Genomic DNA, 18233 nt, shown 5'->3' with positions numbered 1-18233 from the left:
ATTTTTTTAAGAATATAATCCAAGGTCAGTGGTACCCTTTAGATAACGTAGAATGTGTTTAACACAATTCTAATATCTCAAAGTGGGTGCAGTACTAAATCTTGCTAGAAGATTGACAGGAAAAGTTATATTCAGTCTAGTATTATTAACTAGATAAGTCAACGCTCCAATTGCACTTAGATATGGTACTTCAGGACCAAGTATCATTTCACCATTTTCAATTGGTCGAAATGGATCTTTCTTAGTGTCAATAGATCTAACGACCATTTGTGATGCTAATGGATGTGCATTATCCATGTAAAAGCGTTTTAACATTTTTTCTGTATATGTGGATTGATGAATAAACGTTCCTCCACAGATACGTTCAATTTGCAAACCAAGACAAAACTTTGTCTTTCTCAAATCTTTCATCTCAAATCATTTCTTTAAATATTCAGCAACTATGATTGCAAATTCACCTTAGATTTTCTTAATGAAAACACAGGGGCAAATATTTTTATTCTTGTATCCTTCTTTCAAAAGATATTCGCTCAATCTATTGTGCCACATATGATCAGACTGTTTCAACCTAAACAATAATTTTTGCAATTTAATTGCTATTTTTGTTTCGCAATCTCTTATCTACTACCTAAATAAATATAGTCGAGTTCTCAAGAGAATACCAAACAGTGCAAACTTCAATCTATGAATAATAATGAGGTATAAATAAATAAATGCAGCCCATTATAGCGGTTGTTGTTTACTAGCAACCGTATCGGGTGTATCAGGTGTCCTGACGAGTTACGAATCGATTTCAATTCATTTTATATAAAGTTGATAATAAAAACATGAATTTTGATTTATTTTTTAAAAAATTTCTGTAAAATTAATATTTTGATTAAATCAAAACTGTAATGATTTTGCAAATCCTATCCCGTAAAGTATTACTTCCTCCATCCCACGAGTCTTGGCACGTATTTTTTTTGGGCCGTTCCGCGAATCTTTACACATTTCTAAATAAAGTAATGGTAATTATTATCTTCTCTCTCCTACTTTATCACTTTTATACCTTATTACCTACACACTTAAAACACTAATCTACAACTCCTTAATTCTCGTGCCGAAATCAAACGTATCAAGATTTGTGGGACGGATGGAGTAATTTATTAATCTAAAATTTTCAATGTCATATCAAATTCGACCTGATCCAAATTTAGTATAATGTTAGAGAAATTAAAAAAAAAATCAAATTCATTACTTATTTCATCAATTTTAATAAAACATCGTAATTTCATCGAAACATTATAAATTTATGGTCAATTAATTCTAAAAGTACTAATTAATTTCCAATAGCTTTATAAATTTGAATTTGAATGGTGCGAAAGAGCGTGAAAACCAGTAAGGGTGTGTTTATTTTAGTTGAAATTTTAATTTTATTGGAAAATGATGAATAAGAAAGATGGAAAAAAAATTATATTTTCTTTCATTTTTATCATATATTTATTAGAGATGTAACATTTATCTTATACACTTGTTCAATTTATTGAAAATTGGTGGATACATTATTAAATGTGGTAATATATAAAACTACCCACCTTTCTCAATCTTAATTTACACTATATATATACCCACTTTTCCTAATGCATTCACTCCATACCCATTGCAATAAAAAAATAATTAAAGGTACATAGCTGGGGCATAATGCTTTACTTTTTCGATTTCCTAAGTTGTGTCCGCCACATGCATGGTGGTCAGTTGTCCCATTTATGATCGGTAGTTGGGTGTAGGTGGTTTTGACAGTACTATGTCTTTAATTCACCGAATTTTAAAAATTTGTTTGCACATACAACCCTCTCATTCTCTCTATGCGCATACAACCCCTCTATTGCTTTCTCTCTCTGCGCTTCCCATCCCTCTCTTGCTCTCTCTCAAATTGTAATTTCGCCACCTTCTCTTCCCTTCAATCGCAGCCCCGGAGAGAACATGGAGGAACCGGAGGAGGTGCGTTATTTTTCTCATGTTTTCCTGTTGTCCGTTTTTTTCTCTTTTTTTCATTTTTTTCGAATTCTTGTTTTGAAAAAATCCTTAATTTTTTCCTAATTTTGCGCCCCATAAAGAATTTTTTTGGCGTCTAATAGCATGGAAAAATAATGTGCGCAGGATTTAATCTTTATAGTTGACATCTTGATTCTTTTGTTTAGTATATTTCGCAAGATTTAATATGTATAGTTGACATGTTGATATAATTTAATTAAATAATTTATTAATTGGTTGCGCAAAATTGATTGAATGTCGTATAAAATAAATGCGCAAAATTGATTAAATGTAGTAGAAATTGAATGCGCAAAATTGGTAACAACCACATTATTTTTGGGCATAGTATGCTTAATTAATAATCTTAATTATGCGCAAATTGACACTATATAATGCTCATGAAACTATATTCGCAAAACAGACCAACTTTGCGCCAAAAATAACAACTCTGCGCAAAAAAAAACCAACTATGCGCAAGAATTAAAATATGCGCATAGTTGGTCATAGTTTAATTCAAGAGCTAATATTATATTTGATTTGCAATATGTATGCGAAAATTAATTATTGAAATATTGGTTTTGTGTTTACTTTTTTGAATTAAGGAAGATGCGCAAATTATGAATAATGCGCAAATTGATTTTTGTGTTTCCTTTTTTGCAATTTATGTTGGTTTTTTAAATTTATTGAAATATTGGTTTTGTTATGTAGATGGCGCAATGTTTGCTTAATTGAACATATATTAATATTTCCCCCCCCCCCTTCTAACAAGGTTCTCTGTTGAGACCGACCACCATCAATGTAGCCTCGGATGTGGGCACTTATTATAAAATCAAGTAACCAATTCCTCAGCTCCTGCGACGCTTCTTGGCCTAAATCTTCAGATAAACCTCGTGGGTTTGTTTGCATTATCATAGCCATAAGCTCCCCAATTCCACCCTCACGGCGTATCCACGCAATATGCTCTGCAAATGTTCTATAATCCACTCGAGCTGACTCCCGCTCATCTGCTTCTTCTTCCTCCTCATCATCTCCATCAGAATCTGTTGATGGGACGTACTCCTCATCATCAACGTCATCATCCCCAACAGATCTTGTAGTGTGATGATTCATGGTTGAATTAGGAGTTGAATCCGAAAACAAATTAAATCCTCTCATCTGGTCTACGATGGAATGATCGAATGAAGTGGACGATGGAGTATGTTGATAAGTGGAAGAAGAAGGTATATCCACTGAAGGTCGATACACTTCTTGCTGCGGTGGTGGAGAAGTGCTCTCTTTCAAAGTCACATAAACCTGTGGCTCGACCTCAGTGGTGCATAATCGGAAAAGTTGTTCATCGTTGCTTAACAGAGACCGGATCAACCTACCACTTCGAGTTCTTGATAAATAATACAGATCGTAGCTTGGATTCAAAGAGTTGGCAACCAGATAATAGTCAATACTTTGTCTCAACTCCAAAATGCATATATTATCGGCTCGAATGTAACAAAATGTTGCACTAGCTCCCACCACTGTAAAGAATATCATTCCAATATCCTCCATAATTTACAATAATATTCTTCCACTCCGTCATCTAAAACAACAAAGTTAACACAATAATCGTATTAGAAACTATGCGCAATAAAACTATGCGCAATTCAAACTATGCTCAATGCTCAATATAATAAACTCTGCGCAATAGATTCAACATTTTCAACTATGCTCACTAGATTATACATTTTCAACTATGCTCAATCATAAATACAAGCAACAAAGTAAATTGTGAGACAATAAAATTCAACTATGCCCAATAAAATACCGTAAAGTTTTCAACCACAAAATTCAAGTAACTTGAGAGACATTTTTAACCACAAAATTCAAATAAATTGCGAGACAATAAAATTCAACTATGCCCACAAAATTGCGAAAAATATACCTCGTTCCGATCAAGCTTTTCCTTGTAGTTTTTCTCAGCTCCCTTCCAATTTTTTTGTGAGTTCGTAGGTTGGAGAAATTATTTGATCTGTTTTAACACATTCACCCAACAAATGAATGGTCAAAAAAATGTAACACATTCACCCGTGAATTGCATGTACCTTAATTGATTATTATTATTATTATTATTATTATTATTATTATTATTATTATTATTATTATTATTATTATTATTATCTATTTTGAAGCCATTGTACATCAAATAGCTGCTATACCTATAAATATTCACGTGAAATTTGAATAAATTGTGAAAAGGGAGGAAATCTAAAATACCCACCTTTTGCAAACTACATGTTCTCTCCGAGGCGGCGATTGAAGGGAAGAGAAGGTGGCGAAATTACAATTTGAGAGAGAGCAAGAGAGGGATTGGAAGCGCGGAGAGAGAGAGAGAGAGAGCAATAGAGGGGTTGTATGCGCAGAGAGAGAATGAGAGGGTTGTATGCGCAAACAAATTTTTAAAATTTGGTGAATTAAAGATATAGTAATGCCAAGACCACCTACACCCATTGACGTAGCCAGAGGAGGGGCAGTGGGTGCACTGGGCCCCACTGAAAATTTCACAAAGTGTTAGGGGTATTTTGGTAATTTTACATTTAATATTAATTTTTTTTTATCAGTAAAAAAATCCATTAAAAAGCGGAACGGTACCAGAGGTACCAAAACATCACACAAGGGGTGAGTACTCTTTAGAGCACCACAAGGAAAAAGAAACGTTGGACTCTACAATATGGAAAATTTTGTTCCAACTCCAAAGCCTCCCTTTGATATCTTTGACGAGATTTGACGCCTCCCAAGTCTTGTTCTCGAACCTGCTCTCATTCCGATATTTCCAGACCGCCCAAACAGTTCCAATCCACAGAGCTTTAAGGAAATTCCTATTTCTCTTACCTCTTCCCCCTCCAATGAATGATTTGAAATGCTCTTCGACTCTCTGTGGCTTCACCGTTTCGATTCCAATCCATTGGTGAATTTGATCCCAAACACAGTCGACTTTGGGGCAATGAAGAAGAGAGTGGTCCACCGTTTCCTCTCTCAAAACACACGCGTTGCACCACTGCTCTTCCACTGGAATCATGACATTCCTTTTGATCAAATTATCACAGGTTGGCAGCCTGTTGCAAATGCTTCTCCAAGCTGTCACCCTAGCTTTGTGCGGGGCCGGGGCCGCCCACAATTGAGCCTTAACTTCTTGGAATTCCCCCGTGTGATCTCCTTCAGCCTTAGCACACTCCGAGTATGCCGCTTTAGTCGAAAAGATTCCGCCCGCTGTACTCTTCCAATTCCAGCCGTCCTGTTTGTTTGGGCAAGGAGAACAAACACCAATGACAGCCATCAAGTTCGCCTCCATCTCCTTCTCCCTCTCCCTCAAATCCCTTCGCCACTTAAGGTCCCACACCCACCCAACCTCCGTCCTTTTCCCGGCCCCCTCAACACTACCTTCTTTAAGAAGGCTCAGATTAAAAAGCCTAGGGAAAAGAAACTTGAGCGGGCTGTCCCCCACCTACACCTCTTCCCAGAAACTGACCTCGCTCCCGTTCCCCAGGATCCTTTGGACATTGCTCCAGAACCACTTCTCTCCCTCTCCCCCCGCCCTCCCAACAATTTTGGACCACCATCCTTTCATCCCTCCCCTTTTCTCGACCTTCCACTCCCCCCTCTCCCCCCTTGACAGGTCCCCATACATTTAATATTAAATAAATACTTTTTTTAGAGGAATATTAAATAAATACCTAAATGTATTATTTTAGTATAATTCCCAATTTCTTTCTATGCAATTGTATGAGAGATAAGCTATTGAATGGTTGTCTGATATATATCTTACATGTAAAACGATATGTTTGTAAATATTACTAATTGAAATGATTATGTAGCCATTTCAAAACATGAAAATAAGAAAGAAAATGTTATGATAGTAGGGTATTTTTTTTTTTGTAATATCATGATGCAACTACTGCATGATTGTGATTGTATTGAAAATTGCTATTTATTTGGAGTCTTTTTATATTCTTTCTATGAATTTATAATATTGTCATTTTTACTCTCTCGTCCCAGTTAAATTGTTCAAACTTCTTTCCGAGATAATTTAAGAAACTAATGTCTTAAGTAATTTGGTAATAAAATGAATAAGTGATTAAATGATTCTTTCTATATATTTATTTGGGTTGGTCTCCTGTGCGGTTGACCGCACCCCATGCGGTGGGTTACTTTTAATAAGCATAAGATATATATTTGTTCGTACAAATGTATACTTATGTAATAGCACAAGTTCTCATGAATAAAAGTAAATCTTTCTCAATCTTAATTTACATTATACCCACTTTTCCTAATGCATTCACTCCATACACATTACAATAAAAAAAATAATTAAAAATACATAGTTGGGACAGAATGCTTTACTTTTTCGATTTCCTAAATTGTGTCAGCCGCATGCATGGTGGTCAATTGTGCCATTTATGATTGGTAGTTGGGTGTAGGCAGTGACGTAGCCATACTTTTCAGTCAGGGGGCCCAAATATTTTTTCGACTTAATTAATTTGATCAATATTATTTTTGGATTGTCTCAGTTAAATTAAATAATTTTCTTATATAGAATAAATACACAAATTCTCCTGTGCAGTCAACCGCATACGATGCGGACGGTTTGAAAGTTTACATTTTTTTCATAATAATGTTTATTTTTATTCATAAGAACTTTTACTTTTAGTTATTTTCACTCATTAATTTTTTTATTTTTAACTATTTGATCGAGTAATCATTGTCGGAATAAAAAGTAATTATTGTTACAATGAAATGTAATATTTCTAAATTATTACATTTATTCATGATAATTGTTTACATATGTGCTAATAGGCAAAAATGCCCACTTTGTTAATTTTTTTTGTAAAAATGCCATCTCTTATCATACAAAACATTCTATGCCCTAATTATGTGAAGTGCCTAATTTACCCTTTGAAGCCGGACACATAATCTAGCCACCCACCGGTCATATGTACTCTTGACTGATAGCTGTCAAATCATTGACTTTTATAACCGATGGCTGTCAAATCGGTCAAATGTGTAAGACTTTCACAAAAAACCAAGTAAATCCATCAACATCAAATGGTACTTAAAGAATAGGGCATAGAATGTTTTGTATAATAAGATAGGAGATTTTTACAAAAAAAGATAAAAAAAAAAGATAAGGAAGTGGGCATTTTAAATTTTTAGTCTTTATATATTACCACAAAAATATATGTATTGTATTCTAATAATTTTCATGAACGTAACCATAGCATCTGCATGCTATGGATACTACTAGTACTAGAGATAGATTGAGAGAGAGTCCTCAAAAGAATCAAATGTTGGAAACTGTTCCAAATTGTTATGGAATATGGAAGGTCACTCGTAAAACAGTATCATCATCAATAATTCCACAACGCCAAAGCGTCTCTCCACTTCATCTCTCTTCTCATACAAGCTCCAATTTCATCTGCTTCCAAATCCCTTCACCTCGCAATGCGTTACACTTGCACATCTTCTTCCTGCCGCCGCCGCGGCGATGGAGTTAGAACCCTAGTTTTAGTCGGAAAAGCAGGCAACGGAAAGAGCGCAACGGGCAACAGCATCATTGGCCGCCAGGTGTTCGACTCAATGCCTAGCTTAGCTGGCGTCACTTCTACCTGTCAGCTGCAGACCACCGTGCTAGGCGACGGCCAAATTCTCAACGTCATAGACACTCCTGGTTTGTTGCTGAAATCAATTTAATTATGTGTTTTCATCTTCACAAGATCAAAATTTCACGGCTTCAAATTTTGCAGGTTTGTTTGATTCTTCTGTGGAACATCGCTTGATGGCTAAGGAGATTGCGCAATGCATCAATTTGGCCAAGGATGGAATCCACGCGGTTCTTCTAGTCCTGTCGTTGAGAAACCGTTTCTCTGAAGAAGAGGCGTCGGCTTTTGAGAGCTTGTGCCAAATCTTTGGCGGCAAGATTGCTGATTATATGATTGTTGTTTTTGCTCATGGTGATGTTCTAGGAAATAATCAGTGTCTCGATGATTTCTTGGCTCGTAGTTGCCCTAAGCAATTGATGGTACTTACTACCTCCCGTTTGTTTCTGTGTAATATCCTGCAAATGATAACGACTGTTTCGATGCTAAATGTTCTTGGGATTCTTCATGATTTTTCTGTTTCTTGATACAGAAAACTCTGGCAATGTGTGGGAATAGAATTGTTTTGTTTGATAATGTGAGTGAAGATGAAGTCAAGATTTTTAGACAGCGTGAGGAACTTCTCTCTGTTGTAGAGGCTGTCGTAGAGGAGAATGGTGGTAAACAATACACGAATGATCTGTTTGATGAAGTGAAGGTGAGTCGTTTTTCTTACTCTCCGTATATTTAATTTGTGTCTTTAACATTTTCCCGCAGAATTCTTGTTTGGATTTTTTAGGTTTTAGTATTTTTTTTCCTGGAATTTTATACTAGTTTTTTGGGGGGGCAATTTTATTCTATTGAATAATGCATATTTTGATGCTGGTTGTTTGTGCTTATAGAATTCGATTGATCAAACTGGTGAAGTTGGATGCCCGAGTAAATCTCTAGCGTTGTATGAAGAGAAGTTTGAGCGACTCATTGAGATGGTAATGTTGGATTTCATGAAAAGATGTAAATATTTTTTTGACAAAAAAGGAATTTGTTCATGCACTAGTGACACGACATCCATTTTTGCTTTGTGTATATTGTTTTTATTTTTATTGAAGGTTGAGTTGCGGCTGAGGGAGTGCATTCTGAGGCTGGAGAAGCAGTTGGCCGTGGAGAGGGCTGCTCGGGCCAAGGCAGAGGTGAAGGCGCAGGCGGCTCAGACCAAATCAAGAGACGAGATGCTGAAGTTGAGAGCGCGCTTGAGCAGAGCTGAGGCATTGAGCAAGGAGCTCCAAGAGAAGATCAACAGCCATAAGGGGGGATTTTGTGTTGTTATGTGATGAAAAACTATGATCGTTTTGGAAGATGTGTTATAGTTGAAATGAAACTGACTCTTGGAAGTTGATTACTATATGCTGTTTTTTTGTCTATTTTGAGATTTCTTGGAAGCCATAACTTTGAGGTGCTGGGGAGTTCGACTCGCTCTGGGCTGCCGAACTCGAAATATAGGACTATCAATTTTTGGGCTGACCCGAAATGTCCATTTTGCTTGTGGGCTCGGCCTGGCCCACTCAAATTTAGTTTTCGAACCGGGCTGTAATAAATAAGTTTTATTGATTTTTTGGGCCTGGCATTTTGACTTTGGAAGCTCCTAGTATTGGTTTTCTTGTATGAAAATGATGTAACAGTTCCTTTTTCTTATTTATGAAAGACATAAGAGCCGGACGTGAAGGACATGCAGCACATAAGAAAAAATATATATTTAAAAAAAAATCATTTAAATTTTTACGATTTTAATTTTAACTAAATACTCACTCTGTTTATTATATGATTTTCACTTTTGACTTTTGTCATTTAGGTCGATTCATAATATTATTTTTACTTTTATTTATAATAATATAGTCCACAAATTTTATTTAGAGCGTTATGTACGAGATATTGGTTGATATTATTTTATGATTAATATATATTATATATTTTTTTTAAACCCACTATGTGTTGTGTTTATCACGTGTAAGATAATAGCCCCCCTCTAACTCTCTAAGAACCTTCGCCGGCTACGCCATGAGTGGCGTTTGCAGCCACTCATCCCCAATTTTCATTTATTCCTCATTTAAATTTATAGTCCACGCGCACAGATTCAATAGCTTTCACACTCAACGATTCCACACGTTATATATACGACAGCAATCACATGTTTTTGAGCACGACGAATCACTCCATTCTGTCCCCCGCTGCGGAACTCACAACAATTTTCAGGCGAGACGAGAGAGAAAGCATAAATTTATTTAGAGAGAGAGGCATCGGTTTATTTTGTCCGAAGAAGATGGGGAGTGAAGGAGCAGAGATGAAGGGTTCGAGGAAATTGAGGTTGCTGTGTCTCCACGGATTCCGCACCAGCGGCGAAATCATCAAGAAACAAGTCACCGGGAAATGGCCGGAATCTGTGCTGGAAAAATTGGATCTCGTTTTCGCCGACGCCCCTTTTCCTTGCCAAGGAAAATCCGACGTTGAGGGAATCTTTGATCCGCCTTATTATGAGTGGTTCCAGTTCAACAAGGTGCCATTTTTTTTTCTCCTTTATTATGATTATTATTATTATTATTATTTGGATGAGAGAAATTCGGCCGCCCGATTTACTGCAATACCCCATTTGATAAATTAATATGATGGGCTTTTTAGGGAAAATAAAATGCATTAGTAAGAGGCGAGCTCGTGATCCTTAGCTACCCCATTTTAGTGCAATATGCCAATAGCATGTAAACCACGGAATAAATTTTATGGGAAAATTTTGTATTAATTTCCATTAGTTAGAGCCGAGCAGGAGCTCGTGATCTTTAGCTACCCCATTTTAGTCACGGAATAATTTTATTAGGAAAATTTTGTGTGACGGTAATTTGCATTAGTAAGAGCTGAGCTCCTGATCTTTAGCTAGCATGAAATAAATTTTATTTAGAAAATTTTGTATGAGGGGCTAGAGGTAATAAATACTCCATTAGTAAGAGTTAAACTCTTGATCTTTAGTTTCGAGCTCGTCCACTCCACTTTGCCCTTTTTGGCTTCCTTTTTCGGGTTTAGTCTTGCTTTAGTGCTATAGGCAAATCTTATTAGAATTTTTATTTTCTTCTTGCTAACTTTTAGTCTCTTGATTGGATGAATTTAGGAATTTTCGACATATGAGAACTTTGATGAGTGTCTTGCTTATATAGAAGATCTCATGCTCAAGCATGGCCCATTTGATGGTCTTCTTGGTTTTTCACAGGTATGTGAGTGTGTGGTGTTTCCATTTTGTTATTGGTGAGGTTTTGGATCATTGTTTCTAGCATTTGTTTGTGTGATTAGAATCTACAGTTTCTGCATTTTTGTTGTATAATTCATTCCACTATTCAGGGCGCAATTCTATCGGCTGGCCTGGCTGGAATGCAAGCAAACGTAAGCTATGCTCATATCTGCTGCTTGTTTAGTGAGGCTCGTTAGCAGAAACGTTCTCAACATTTTTTTGTCGTTGCAGGGCGTGGCTCTCACAAGAGTACCTAAGATAAAACTCGTAGTCATAATCGGAGGTGCAAAATTTAGAAATCCATCCGTGGTTGAGCAAGCTTATTCTGCACCAATTCGATGCCGCTCTGTTCACTTCTTAGGTATAATTCTTCTATATCATCTGTGCTTTGCTTATGAATAAGCTGTCCTAATATTGGCAGATTTTTGTCATAGTTGTTTTCATGAAATGAATATATTGTCCTAAGTCTGTTAATTTTGCTTTTTCAAAGAAAGATTAAATTTTATTACAAGTCAAAAAAGGTGACTACGAGATTAATAACTAGCCTTAATTAAAATGTCTTCTCTCTACATCTACTAATATAGGTTCTATCTACTAGACATTAGGGTTGTGGAGTTTACATCTCTCTCTATAGCTGTAAATGAGTCTAGTCGAGATGCTCATGAGCTATTTGCATTAATATACCAGAAGTTGTTTGGTTGATGTGAGAATCAGCAGCTGCTACCTTCCTATGCAATAGACTAGTAGCATCAGTGGTGGACGTAGAAAAAATCCGTGGTGGGGGGCTATATTTTCTATATTTTTGAGTTTGAGATTTCGAAAAGACAATTTTCTTATAATTTGATTTGGTGATTGTACATTGATTCACACAAAATACCGATAAGTTAACAATTTTAAACGAATTATTAAAGAAAAAAGGTTTGGTTTGGTGGGGGCTTTAGCCCCCCTCCCCCCCTTAGCGCCTCTGAGTAGCATGTTGTGTCATATGTGGTAGTTTTAGACTGTCTTGGCTCGTTTATGATGGAGAAAATATTTGGCGCCATGAAACAGGGGACCAAGACTTCTTGAAGGAGTATGGCACTGAGCTGCTCGACTCGTTCGTTGATCCTCTCGTGATTCGTCATCCCAAGGGGCATACTATACCGAGATTCGGTAAAGACCTACACCTTGACACCACGTTTACTCAGAATTTGCAACATAGACTCATACTTATACCAATGTTTGTTTTGTTATCCAGATGAGAAAGGTTTGGAGAGCATGCTTAGTTTTCTTGAGAAGATGCAGAAGGATGTTGTACAAGAGAAACAAGATACTAGTATTATTTTAGACAATGATGAAACGATGGAGCTTTGAAACTTCTAATTTGCCATTGCAATTTCTTATGTTTAATATGATAACCATAGCGGCATAGCCTATTTATGAACCTCTCTCTCTCTCTCAAAATGCAAAAATAGGTTGTAAATGAGTCGAACTGCTCGTGCCTATATTCGATAAGAGTTTTGTTTGAGCTCATTTAGTGAAATTCATAAACATAAACTATTTGTTATCGCATTTCATCAATATATACATATCACCTTTGAATTTTATATATAACGAATATTTTTGTACAAGTATAATAATTATCCAATTAACAAGTTTTTCTTTTCAATGCAATGTGATATATTTTTAAATTAAAAATAAATATTATTGAGGCGTCTGGGCTTCAATAAGCTCGTGAGTCTCGAACGTGCTAGGTAAATCAATCTCGATCTTAACTAGATAATATAAACAAGTCAAGCTTGAACTTAACGATATTCGGCTGAATCGGTGAAACCGAATCAATTTCTGTATGCATTGAACATATTTCCTTGATATTATACACTGTAACTACATCAAACAATGCTCTCAAATCATTTTTAGAAATAGATTTCTAAGGAATTTGAGCTATTTCAATCAAGATCTTATGTAAAGCCTTAGACTTTGAGAAGAAAGGGCAGTGATCACTGCCTTTGATCTTCAAAACTCCTTCCGGCGGGTTTTCCCTTACCAGCTTCTCTTGGACGTCGGGTGAGAGGGCGTTATCGTCCAACGTTTGAACATAGAATCGCCTGCCCGTCCCGTATTTCTCAGCCGATAGAGACAGCTTCTCCATCATAGGACCAAGAGGGATAGGCCTCATAGAAACCATTGCCAAAGCAACATCCTGGAACGAGAAGATCGACATGTTAATGAAACGACAAATATCAGTTTATGCCTCGACCTTTCTGAGCGTTTCTTCGATAATGTCTCGATGTTTAATAAATTACAAACGGGTACTCAATCAACATTTTTCAGTTATTTAACATGTTAGTGAAGATTCGGCTTCATGCTATAAAAAACAAGAACGCGCTTTGTAAAATAGTGTGCTACTCTGTTGTCTTTGCTATTGAGCAAAAGAGACACGAAAGAACTCGTTTCGTGGAACTACACACTAGCCTATAGAAGGTTGACTAAGATGAAAATGGAACGGCAAGAAGCTCGTAAATAAACAGCGAAAAGTATGCATAGGTTACCTTTGTAGGAGATTGGTTGAAATATAGCCCTTGTAGATGCTGCTTCTCGAACATGAATCCAGTTGGGGGGTTGTCTTTACCGTTTCCGTATATTAGAGACTTCGAATCCGGTGAGAAGAGTTCAGCAGAACCGAGCTGCCGTGAAGAAAACATTGTTAAGTCACAAGGCTACGTAGGACGAAATGAACTTTCGCTTTTCAAAGGGTAAATATCACTTTCTGACCCAAAGTTGGTGCATTGTATTCAAATCTAGGACGGACCCACTTTTCCCTCCCATACTGGAAAGCCGTGTTGGCGACCAAAAATCTGTGTGGAAATTCGAAATTTAAGCCAATTGCCTTTCCGCAGATTTCTGGCTGCCAACATGAGTTTCCAGTGCCGCAAAGTTGGGCCCAAATATCGAATGTGAGAGACATTTTCGGGCAGAAAAAAACAACGCGCAATACTTTGTGCTAGAACGTAATATTTTGCCGTTTAAGAAAGTACCTCTTCAGCAAACACATCAAAAGGTCTCTGCCCATCCGCTATCATCGTACCACAGAGGTAGACGGCTTTGGAGATCTTGTCGGGAAGATGCTCTAACGCGTAGGAAATGCAAGCGCCTCCGCTACTGTGGCCGACCAAAATTACCTGCAAATACGTATCGTGTCAAAAATAGCCAGCTCCAGAAACATTGCCTAGAGAATGCATTCCGAAACTATGTTTTGTTACCTTTTCATCCTCGGGCAAATTCTGCAGAAAATCGATCAAAGGCTTGGAGTACTCTGCTAGCGTCGTAACATTTTTGGCATCCGTTGTGTCGATTCCACATCCGGTTAGATCCAAGGCGACCGGAAGCAGTCCATATTCCTCGAGCAGAGCAATGCTTTTATACCAACACCAAGCTCCGAATCCTTCACCGTGTACCAACACAAATTTCTTCGTCTTGATATTCTCCAAAAACTCTGGCAACTGTTAAAGAACATACCTTATATAAACAAGCAAAACTACTACATGATAATCGCATAATTGTTAAAGAAATCGAGCAATTATAATCCCTTTGCTCAACTACAAATTCTCCTCCCAATTGAGGCTTTTGCACGTATAATTCAAGCCCTCCTTTTTTAGAAAAGAGAAACTATCAATTACACGCATCCATACACACACACATAGAAGAGTGAACGTAAGGGGAGCAGCCTAAACCGTGAAAACGAGGCTTAGTGCCAGACGATGCCATCAAAAGTGAGTATGATTGTGTGCATGATAGCATTTACTATATCAAGAATGGAGCCAATTATAGCAATTCTCAGGATTCCCCTTTCCTAAAACAAACTATCATCTGCATCAAGCATCGACATAAAAGAATTTACTTTCCTAAAAGAAGTTCCAAGAACATTCAAGTCCTACCATAAAGAACTCGATCGATCATAATCCCTTTGTCGAGTCCAATTGAGGCAGGGATCGATGTTTGAGCTTGCCTAAGAGACTCGTTACTTTTACTTACACATATAAAATTCAAGTCTTCCTTGCTAGGAAAATAGAAACTACAAGTTCGCACACACTACCACACGCATACATACAAGGGAAGCTACATAAACCTAGATGACAAGGCTTAGGACTAGGCAATTTCTCGAATTGAGTACGATTGTAAGCGCGGTAGCATCTACTATACTAACAATATCAATGAACTCGATTATTGCATTTGCTCGTGAAACTGCTTTCCTAATACAAATCTATTAAGGCAATTTTCCTTCAAATTGAGTATGATATTGATTGTATGCAATTGCTCGTGGACAATTGGACACCCTTTTTCCTAACACAATTTATTATCTGCATCAAGAATCAATTAAATTACTAGCTAAATTAGAAAAATATTTACTTTCCTAAACAAAATAGTCCAACAACACTTTATCATCCCCCACCTTTCCAAGAAAATCATGAGAGCTTGATCACACTTTTCCATCAATAAAGTAATCTACAAAATTCACACCACTCAAATCAACAAATAAACTACTCAGCACACACACACACACACAGAGAGAGAATCAACCCTTTTCCCCCCCAATTTAGATCCTAACCAATACATCAACAAAAGCAAGCAAAAGTGCCAAAAATCACAAAAACAAAGAACAACATCAAAATTTACCGGCTTAGCACTAGCGGTAGAAAAAGGGTCGGACAAACTGGCGCCGCGGCGGCGGGAGGAGGTGGATCCGAGGCGGCGGGACATGGAGCCATTATCAAATCTTTGAGAGAGCTGGTGCTGCTGAATCGCCATAGCTAGAGCTTGCCTGTGCAGCAATTCTTCCTCCATTGAGCTCCTCCTCTTTGAAAGATTGCCCCTTTTGCTTCTTGATCCAACCCCGCCATTCTTGGTATCTTTCTTGCTCATGCAAATGAATTTATTCCCCATTTCTTGGTAAGGGGGGGAAAATGATAGGATTTTTATGAAAGGGAATGGATTTTAATCACCGGGGAAGATTGCATTTCAGGGGTGGAGAGAGAATAGTAGGTGGCGGCGGCGGTGGTGATGGTGGGTTTGTGATTAATTTATTGCGGCGAGAAAGTAGACAAAAATAGGAAAAGAGGGAGGAAATTTTGTGGGAAGAGACAAACAGAAAACCAGCTCAACTGCAATTGTAAGCAACCAACAAAAACAATTTATTAACAAATCTTTTTTCAAACGTCTGTTTTGTTTTCTAGCTCAGTTCGGACTCCTATTATGACTCAATTCTCTCTGCAAAAATACAGTATAAATTGAAATTAAAGAAAAAAAGAAAAGAAAAAATCTTTCCTCACTGTTTTCGTTGCTCCGTCTGTTTCAGGCCTCACTTAATTTTTACGAAAGAAATTGTGTGTGACAGTGAATGCGAATCAAATTACAGTAACAAATTGACTAAAATTTAATGGTTGTTTGTATAATTGTATTTTAAAATGGAGATGTTGAACTTCATATAAAAATCTATCGATATTAATTTTGGAAGAAGACAGCTTGGTCCCTCTAATTGATTATTCGGATAATATCTTTAAATCTACTTTTCGAAATCTATGAAAACAAAATTAACCCAATTCATGATTATATTTTCAAGTATCAATAGTACTGAGAGCACAAGCAATCAGTGGCGGATCAAGGGCTAGGGGGCTTCAGCCCCCCTTCCAAATTTTGACTTTTTAAAACATATAAAACATGAATTGGGTCTATTCAAAATCTCATATCACAATCTCTCTCTCTATTCAAAATCGCTCACCATAACCGAAAGTTTGCACCTTCTTGTCAAGAAATCTGCTGCGCCACTGCGACTCTGAAAATCCAGCAACGTCGGGTCTTCCTCTGGAATCGACATCCCTCACCAATCATCGTCACACACCGAGGTCTTTGCTTTCAAATGATCGCCTCTGCTTTTAGGATTTCCGGCGAGGCTAGTTGGCGTCGCCGACCGAATTCGGCGTGCGACCGACCAGGAAGTACGACAAGAGGATGATTGTTGAGATCTACAAATTGATTGTTGAGATTTTGTTGTTTTAATTAGCTATAATTCATATTTTAATTGATTTGTGATTTTGGTCTGCACCTTTGCGTCTGCACTGCTATTTATTTATTTTTATTTTTTTGTCAAATTGAATGAGGAATTTTGGAATTTTGGGGATATTCATGCGTCAAGTAAATCTGAATATATATGTTCATTTAGATATTATATTCAGTTCATTTATAAATCGTGCTCTGTTCATTTATGTCTCAGTGAATCGCTTTTATTTTCGTTTCTGCTATAAAATATGTTTTTTTTTTTCGTTTTTTTACATAAAACAATTTGAACAAGTTTTAAAAAATTACGAACATGTAAATAAAATATTTGAATTTTTTTTTGCAGACATAAATTATTAGCTATAATTGTTGAGAGGGTGATTGTTGAGATCTACAAATTGATTGTTGAGATTTTGTTGTTTTAATTAGCTATAATTCGTATATTTTAATTGATTTTTTATTTTGGTCTGCAGCTTTGCGTCTGCACTGCTATTTATTTTATTTTTTTGTTAAATTGAATGAGCAATTTTGGAATTTTGGGGATATTCATGCGTCGAGTAAATTTGAATATATCTGTTCATTTAGATATTATATTCTGTTCATTTATAAATTGTGCTCTGTTCATTTATGTCTCAGTGAACTGCTTTTATTTTCGTTTCTGTTATAAAATATGTTTTTTTCGTTTTTTTTATATAAAACAATTTGAACAAGTTTTAAAAAATTACGAACATGTAAATAAAATATTTGAATTTTTTTTTTGCAGACATAAATTATCTAACAGAAAACATTTCGAACAAGCTTAGAAAAATTATGAACACATAAATAAAATATTCGAATTTTTTTAATGACAAAATATTTAACATGAAATTTTTAGAACAAGCATAACAAAATTACGAACATCACAATAAAATATATTGACCAAATTTTAAATTGCGTCGACAACATTGGAGTTCAACATTGTAAATATTGGAAACGACTGGAGAGAAAAAGAAATCACATATTATAATTTAATGCATGAAAGAATTAAGTTTGAAATTCCAGCGTATATTCCATAAATAATAAAATCAAATCTACCTTAAATATAGGAATGATTGTTAATGATAAAAAGTAAATTACATGCATGTCCTTGAATTTAATTAATGTAACCGAAAATTAGGAAAAATCTGGTGCGTTAGATGGCATAAATCAAGGCTCGGGATTTATTCTCTATTCTCTACATATTTGTCATTCTCTATTTAACCTTTCTCTCTATATATATATATGAAATAGAAAAGAGAATATTTATTTTAATAATTATAATATTCACATTAATT

The 18233-nt window shown here is 36.2% G+C and overlaps 4 protein-coding genes across 6 annotated transcripts; 2 read left to right on the top strand and 2 right to left on the bottom strand.

Annotated features, from left to right (window-relative positions):
- Nucleotides 1-4651: 4651 nt before the first annotated feature.
- On the bottom strand, nucleotides 4652-5603 carry LOC131009742 (uncharacterized). The gene is made up of 2 exons (XM_057937151.1): nucleotides 5513-5603; nucleotides 4652-5424 (listed from the first exon to the last, which is right to left on the bottom strand). The coding sequence occupies exons 1-2, from the start codon at nucleotides 5601-5603 to the stop codon at nucleotides 4652-4654; spliced, it is 864 nt and encodes a 287-aa protein (XP_057793134.1).
- Nucleotides 5604-7223: 1620 nt separating this feature from the next.
- Nucleotides 7224-9240, top strand: LOC131010248 (immune-associated nucleotide-binding protein 9-like). Of its 2 annotated transcripts, XM_057937686.1 has the most exons (5): nucleotides 7224-7708; nucleotides 7785-8059; nucleotides 8170-8334; nucleotides 8519-8605; nucleotides 8726-9240. In XM_057937686.1, the coding sequence occupies exons 1-5, from the start codon at nucleotides 7483-7485 to the stop codon at nucleotides 8945-8947; spliced, it is 975 nt and encodes a 324-aa protein (XP_057793669.1). In that variant the 5' UTR covers nucleotides 7224-7482; the 3' UTR covers nucleotides 8948-9240. The 2 variants fall into 2 exon arrangements, with proteins under 2 accessions (XP_057793669.1, XP_057793668.1); XM_057937685.1 differs by having other exon boundaries at nucleotides 7238-7708; nucleotides 8519-9240.
- Nucleotides 9241-9571: 331 nt separating this feature from the next.
- On the top strand, nucleotides 9572-12438 carry LOC131010245 (uncharacterized). The gene is made up of 6 exons (XM_057937682.1): nucleotides 9572-10167; nucleotides 10771-10869; nucleotides 10998-11039; nucleotides 11119-11248; nucleotides 11938-12039; nucleotides 12125-12438. The coding sequence occupies exons 1-6, from the start codon at nucleotides 9802-9804 to the stop codon at nucleotides 12238-12240; spliced, it is 855 nt and encodes a 284-aa protein (XP_057793665.1). The 5' UTR covers nucleotides 9572-9801; the 3' UTR covers nucleotides 12241-12438.
- A 256-nt stretch (nucleotides 12439-12694) lies between these two features.
- Nucleotides 12695-16881, bottom strand: LOC131010242 (putative methylesterase 12, chloroplastic). Of its 2 annotated transcripts, XM_057937679.1 has the most exons (6): nucleotides 16646-16881; nucleotides 15544-16028; nucleotides 14130-14369; nucleotides 13905-14048; nucleotides 13419-13553; nucleotides 12695-13069 (listed from the first exon to the last, which is right to left on the bottom strand). In XM_057937679.1, the coding sequence occupies exons 2-6, from the start codon at nucleotides 15808-15810 to the stop codon at nucleotides 12797-12799; spliced, it is 1059 nt and encodes a 352-aa protein (XP_057793662.1). In that variant the 5' UTR covers nucleotides 15811-16028; nucleotides 16646-16881; the 3' UTR covers nucleotides 12695-12796. The 2 variants fall into 2 exon arrangements, with proteins under 2 accessions (XP_057793662.1, XP_057793661.1); XM_057937678.1 differs by lacking the exon at nucleotides 16646-16881 and having other exon boundaries at nucleotides 15544-16320.
- Nucleotides 16882-18233: the final 1352 nt, after the last annotated feature.

Source organism: Salvia miltiorrhiza, chromosome 2, assembly GCF_028751815.1.
Source record: "Salvia miltiorrhiza cultivar Shanhuang (shh) chromosome 2, IMPLAD_Smil_shh, whole genome shotgun sequence".
In the NCBI taxonomy this organism is placed as follows: Eukaryota; Viridiplantae; Streptophyta; class Magnoliopsida; order Lamiales; family Lamiaceae; genus Salvia; species Salvia miltiorrhiza.
This window is presented reverse-complemented; position numbering and strand designations above follow the sequence as displayed.

What these genes read in the sequence shown, in the direction of transcription:
- LOC131010242 (XM_057937679.1), bottom strand. Translation starts at nt 15,810, where the DNA reads ATGGGGAATAAATTCATTTGCATGAGCAAGAAAGATACCAAGAATGGC. An exon ending in CTACCGCTAGTGCTAAGCCG is followed by an intron (nt 14,370 to 15,543) that starts GTAAATTTTGAT and finishes GTTCTTTAACAG; the next exon opens with TTGCCAGAGTTTTTGGAGAA. An exon ending in TTGATGTGTTTGCTGAAGAG is followed by an intron (nt 13,554 to 13,904) that starts GTACTTTCTTAA and finishes TCTTCACGGCAG; the next exon opens with CTCGGTTCTGCTGAACTCTT.
- LOC131009742 (XM_057937151.1), bottom strand. Translation starts at nt 5,603, where the DNA reads ATGGTGGTCCAAAATTGTTGGGAGGGCGGGGGGAGAGGGAGAGAAGTG. An exon ending in TCCTGGGGAACGGGAGCGAG is followed by an intron (nt 5,425 to 5,512) that starts GTCAGTTTCTGG and finishes TTCTTAAAGAAG; the next exon opens with GTAGTGTTGAGGGGGCCGGG.
- LOC131010245 (XM_057937682.1), top strand. Translation starts at nt 9,802, where the DNA reads ATGTTTTTGAGCACGACGAATCACTCCATTCTGTCCCCCGCTGCGGAA. An exon ending in TGGCTGGAATGCAAGCAAAC is followed by an intron (nt 11,040 to 11,118) that starts GTAAGCTATGCT and finishes TTGTCGTTGCAG; the next exon opens with GGCGTGGCTCTCACAAGAGT. An exon ending in GCATACTATACCGAGATTCG is followed by an intron (nt 12,040 to 12,124) that starts GTAAAGACCTAC and finishes TTTGTTATCCAG; the next exon opens with ATGAGAAAGGTTTGGAGAGC.
- LOC131010248 (XM_057937685.1), top strand. Translation starts at nt 7,483, where the DNA reads ATGCGTTACACTTGCACATCTTCTTCCTGCCGCCGCCGCGGCGATGGA. An exon ending in GTTGCCCTAAGCAATTGATG is followed by an intron (nt 8,060 to 8,169) that starts GTACTTACTACC and finishes TTCTTGATACAG; the next exon opens with AAAACTCTGGCAATGTGTGG. An exon ending in ATCTGTTTGATGAAGTGAAG is followed by an intron (nt 8,335 to 8,518) that starts GTGAGTCGTTTT and finishes TTGTGCTTATAG; the next exon opens with AATTCGATTGATCAAACTGG.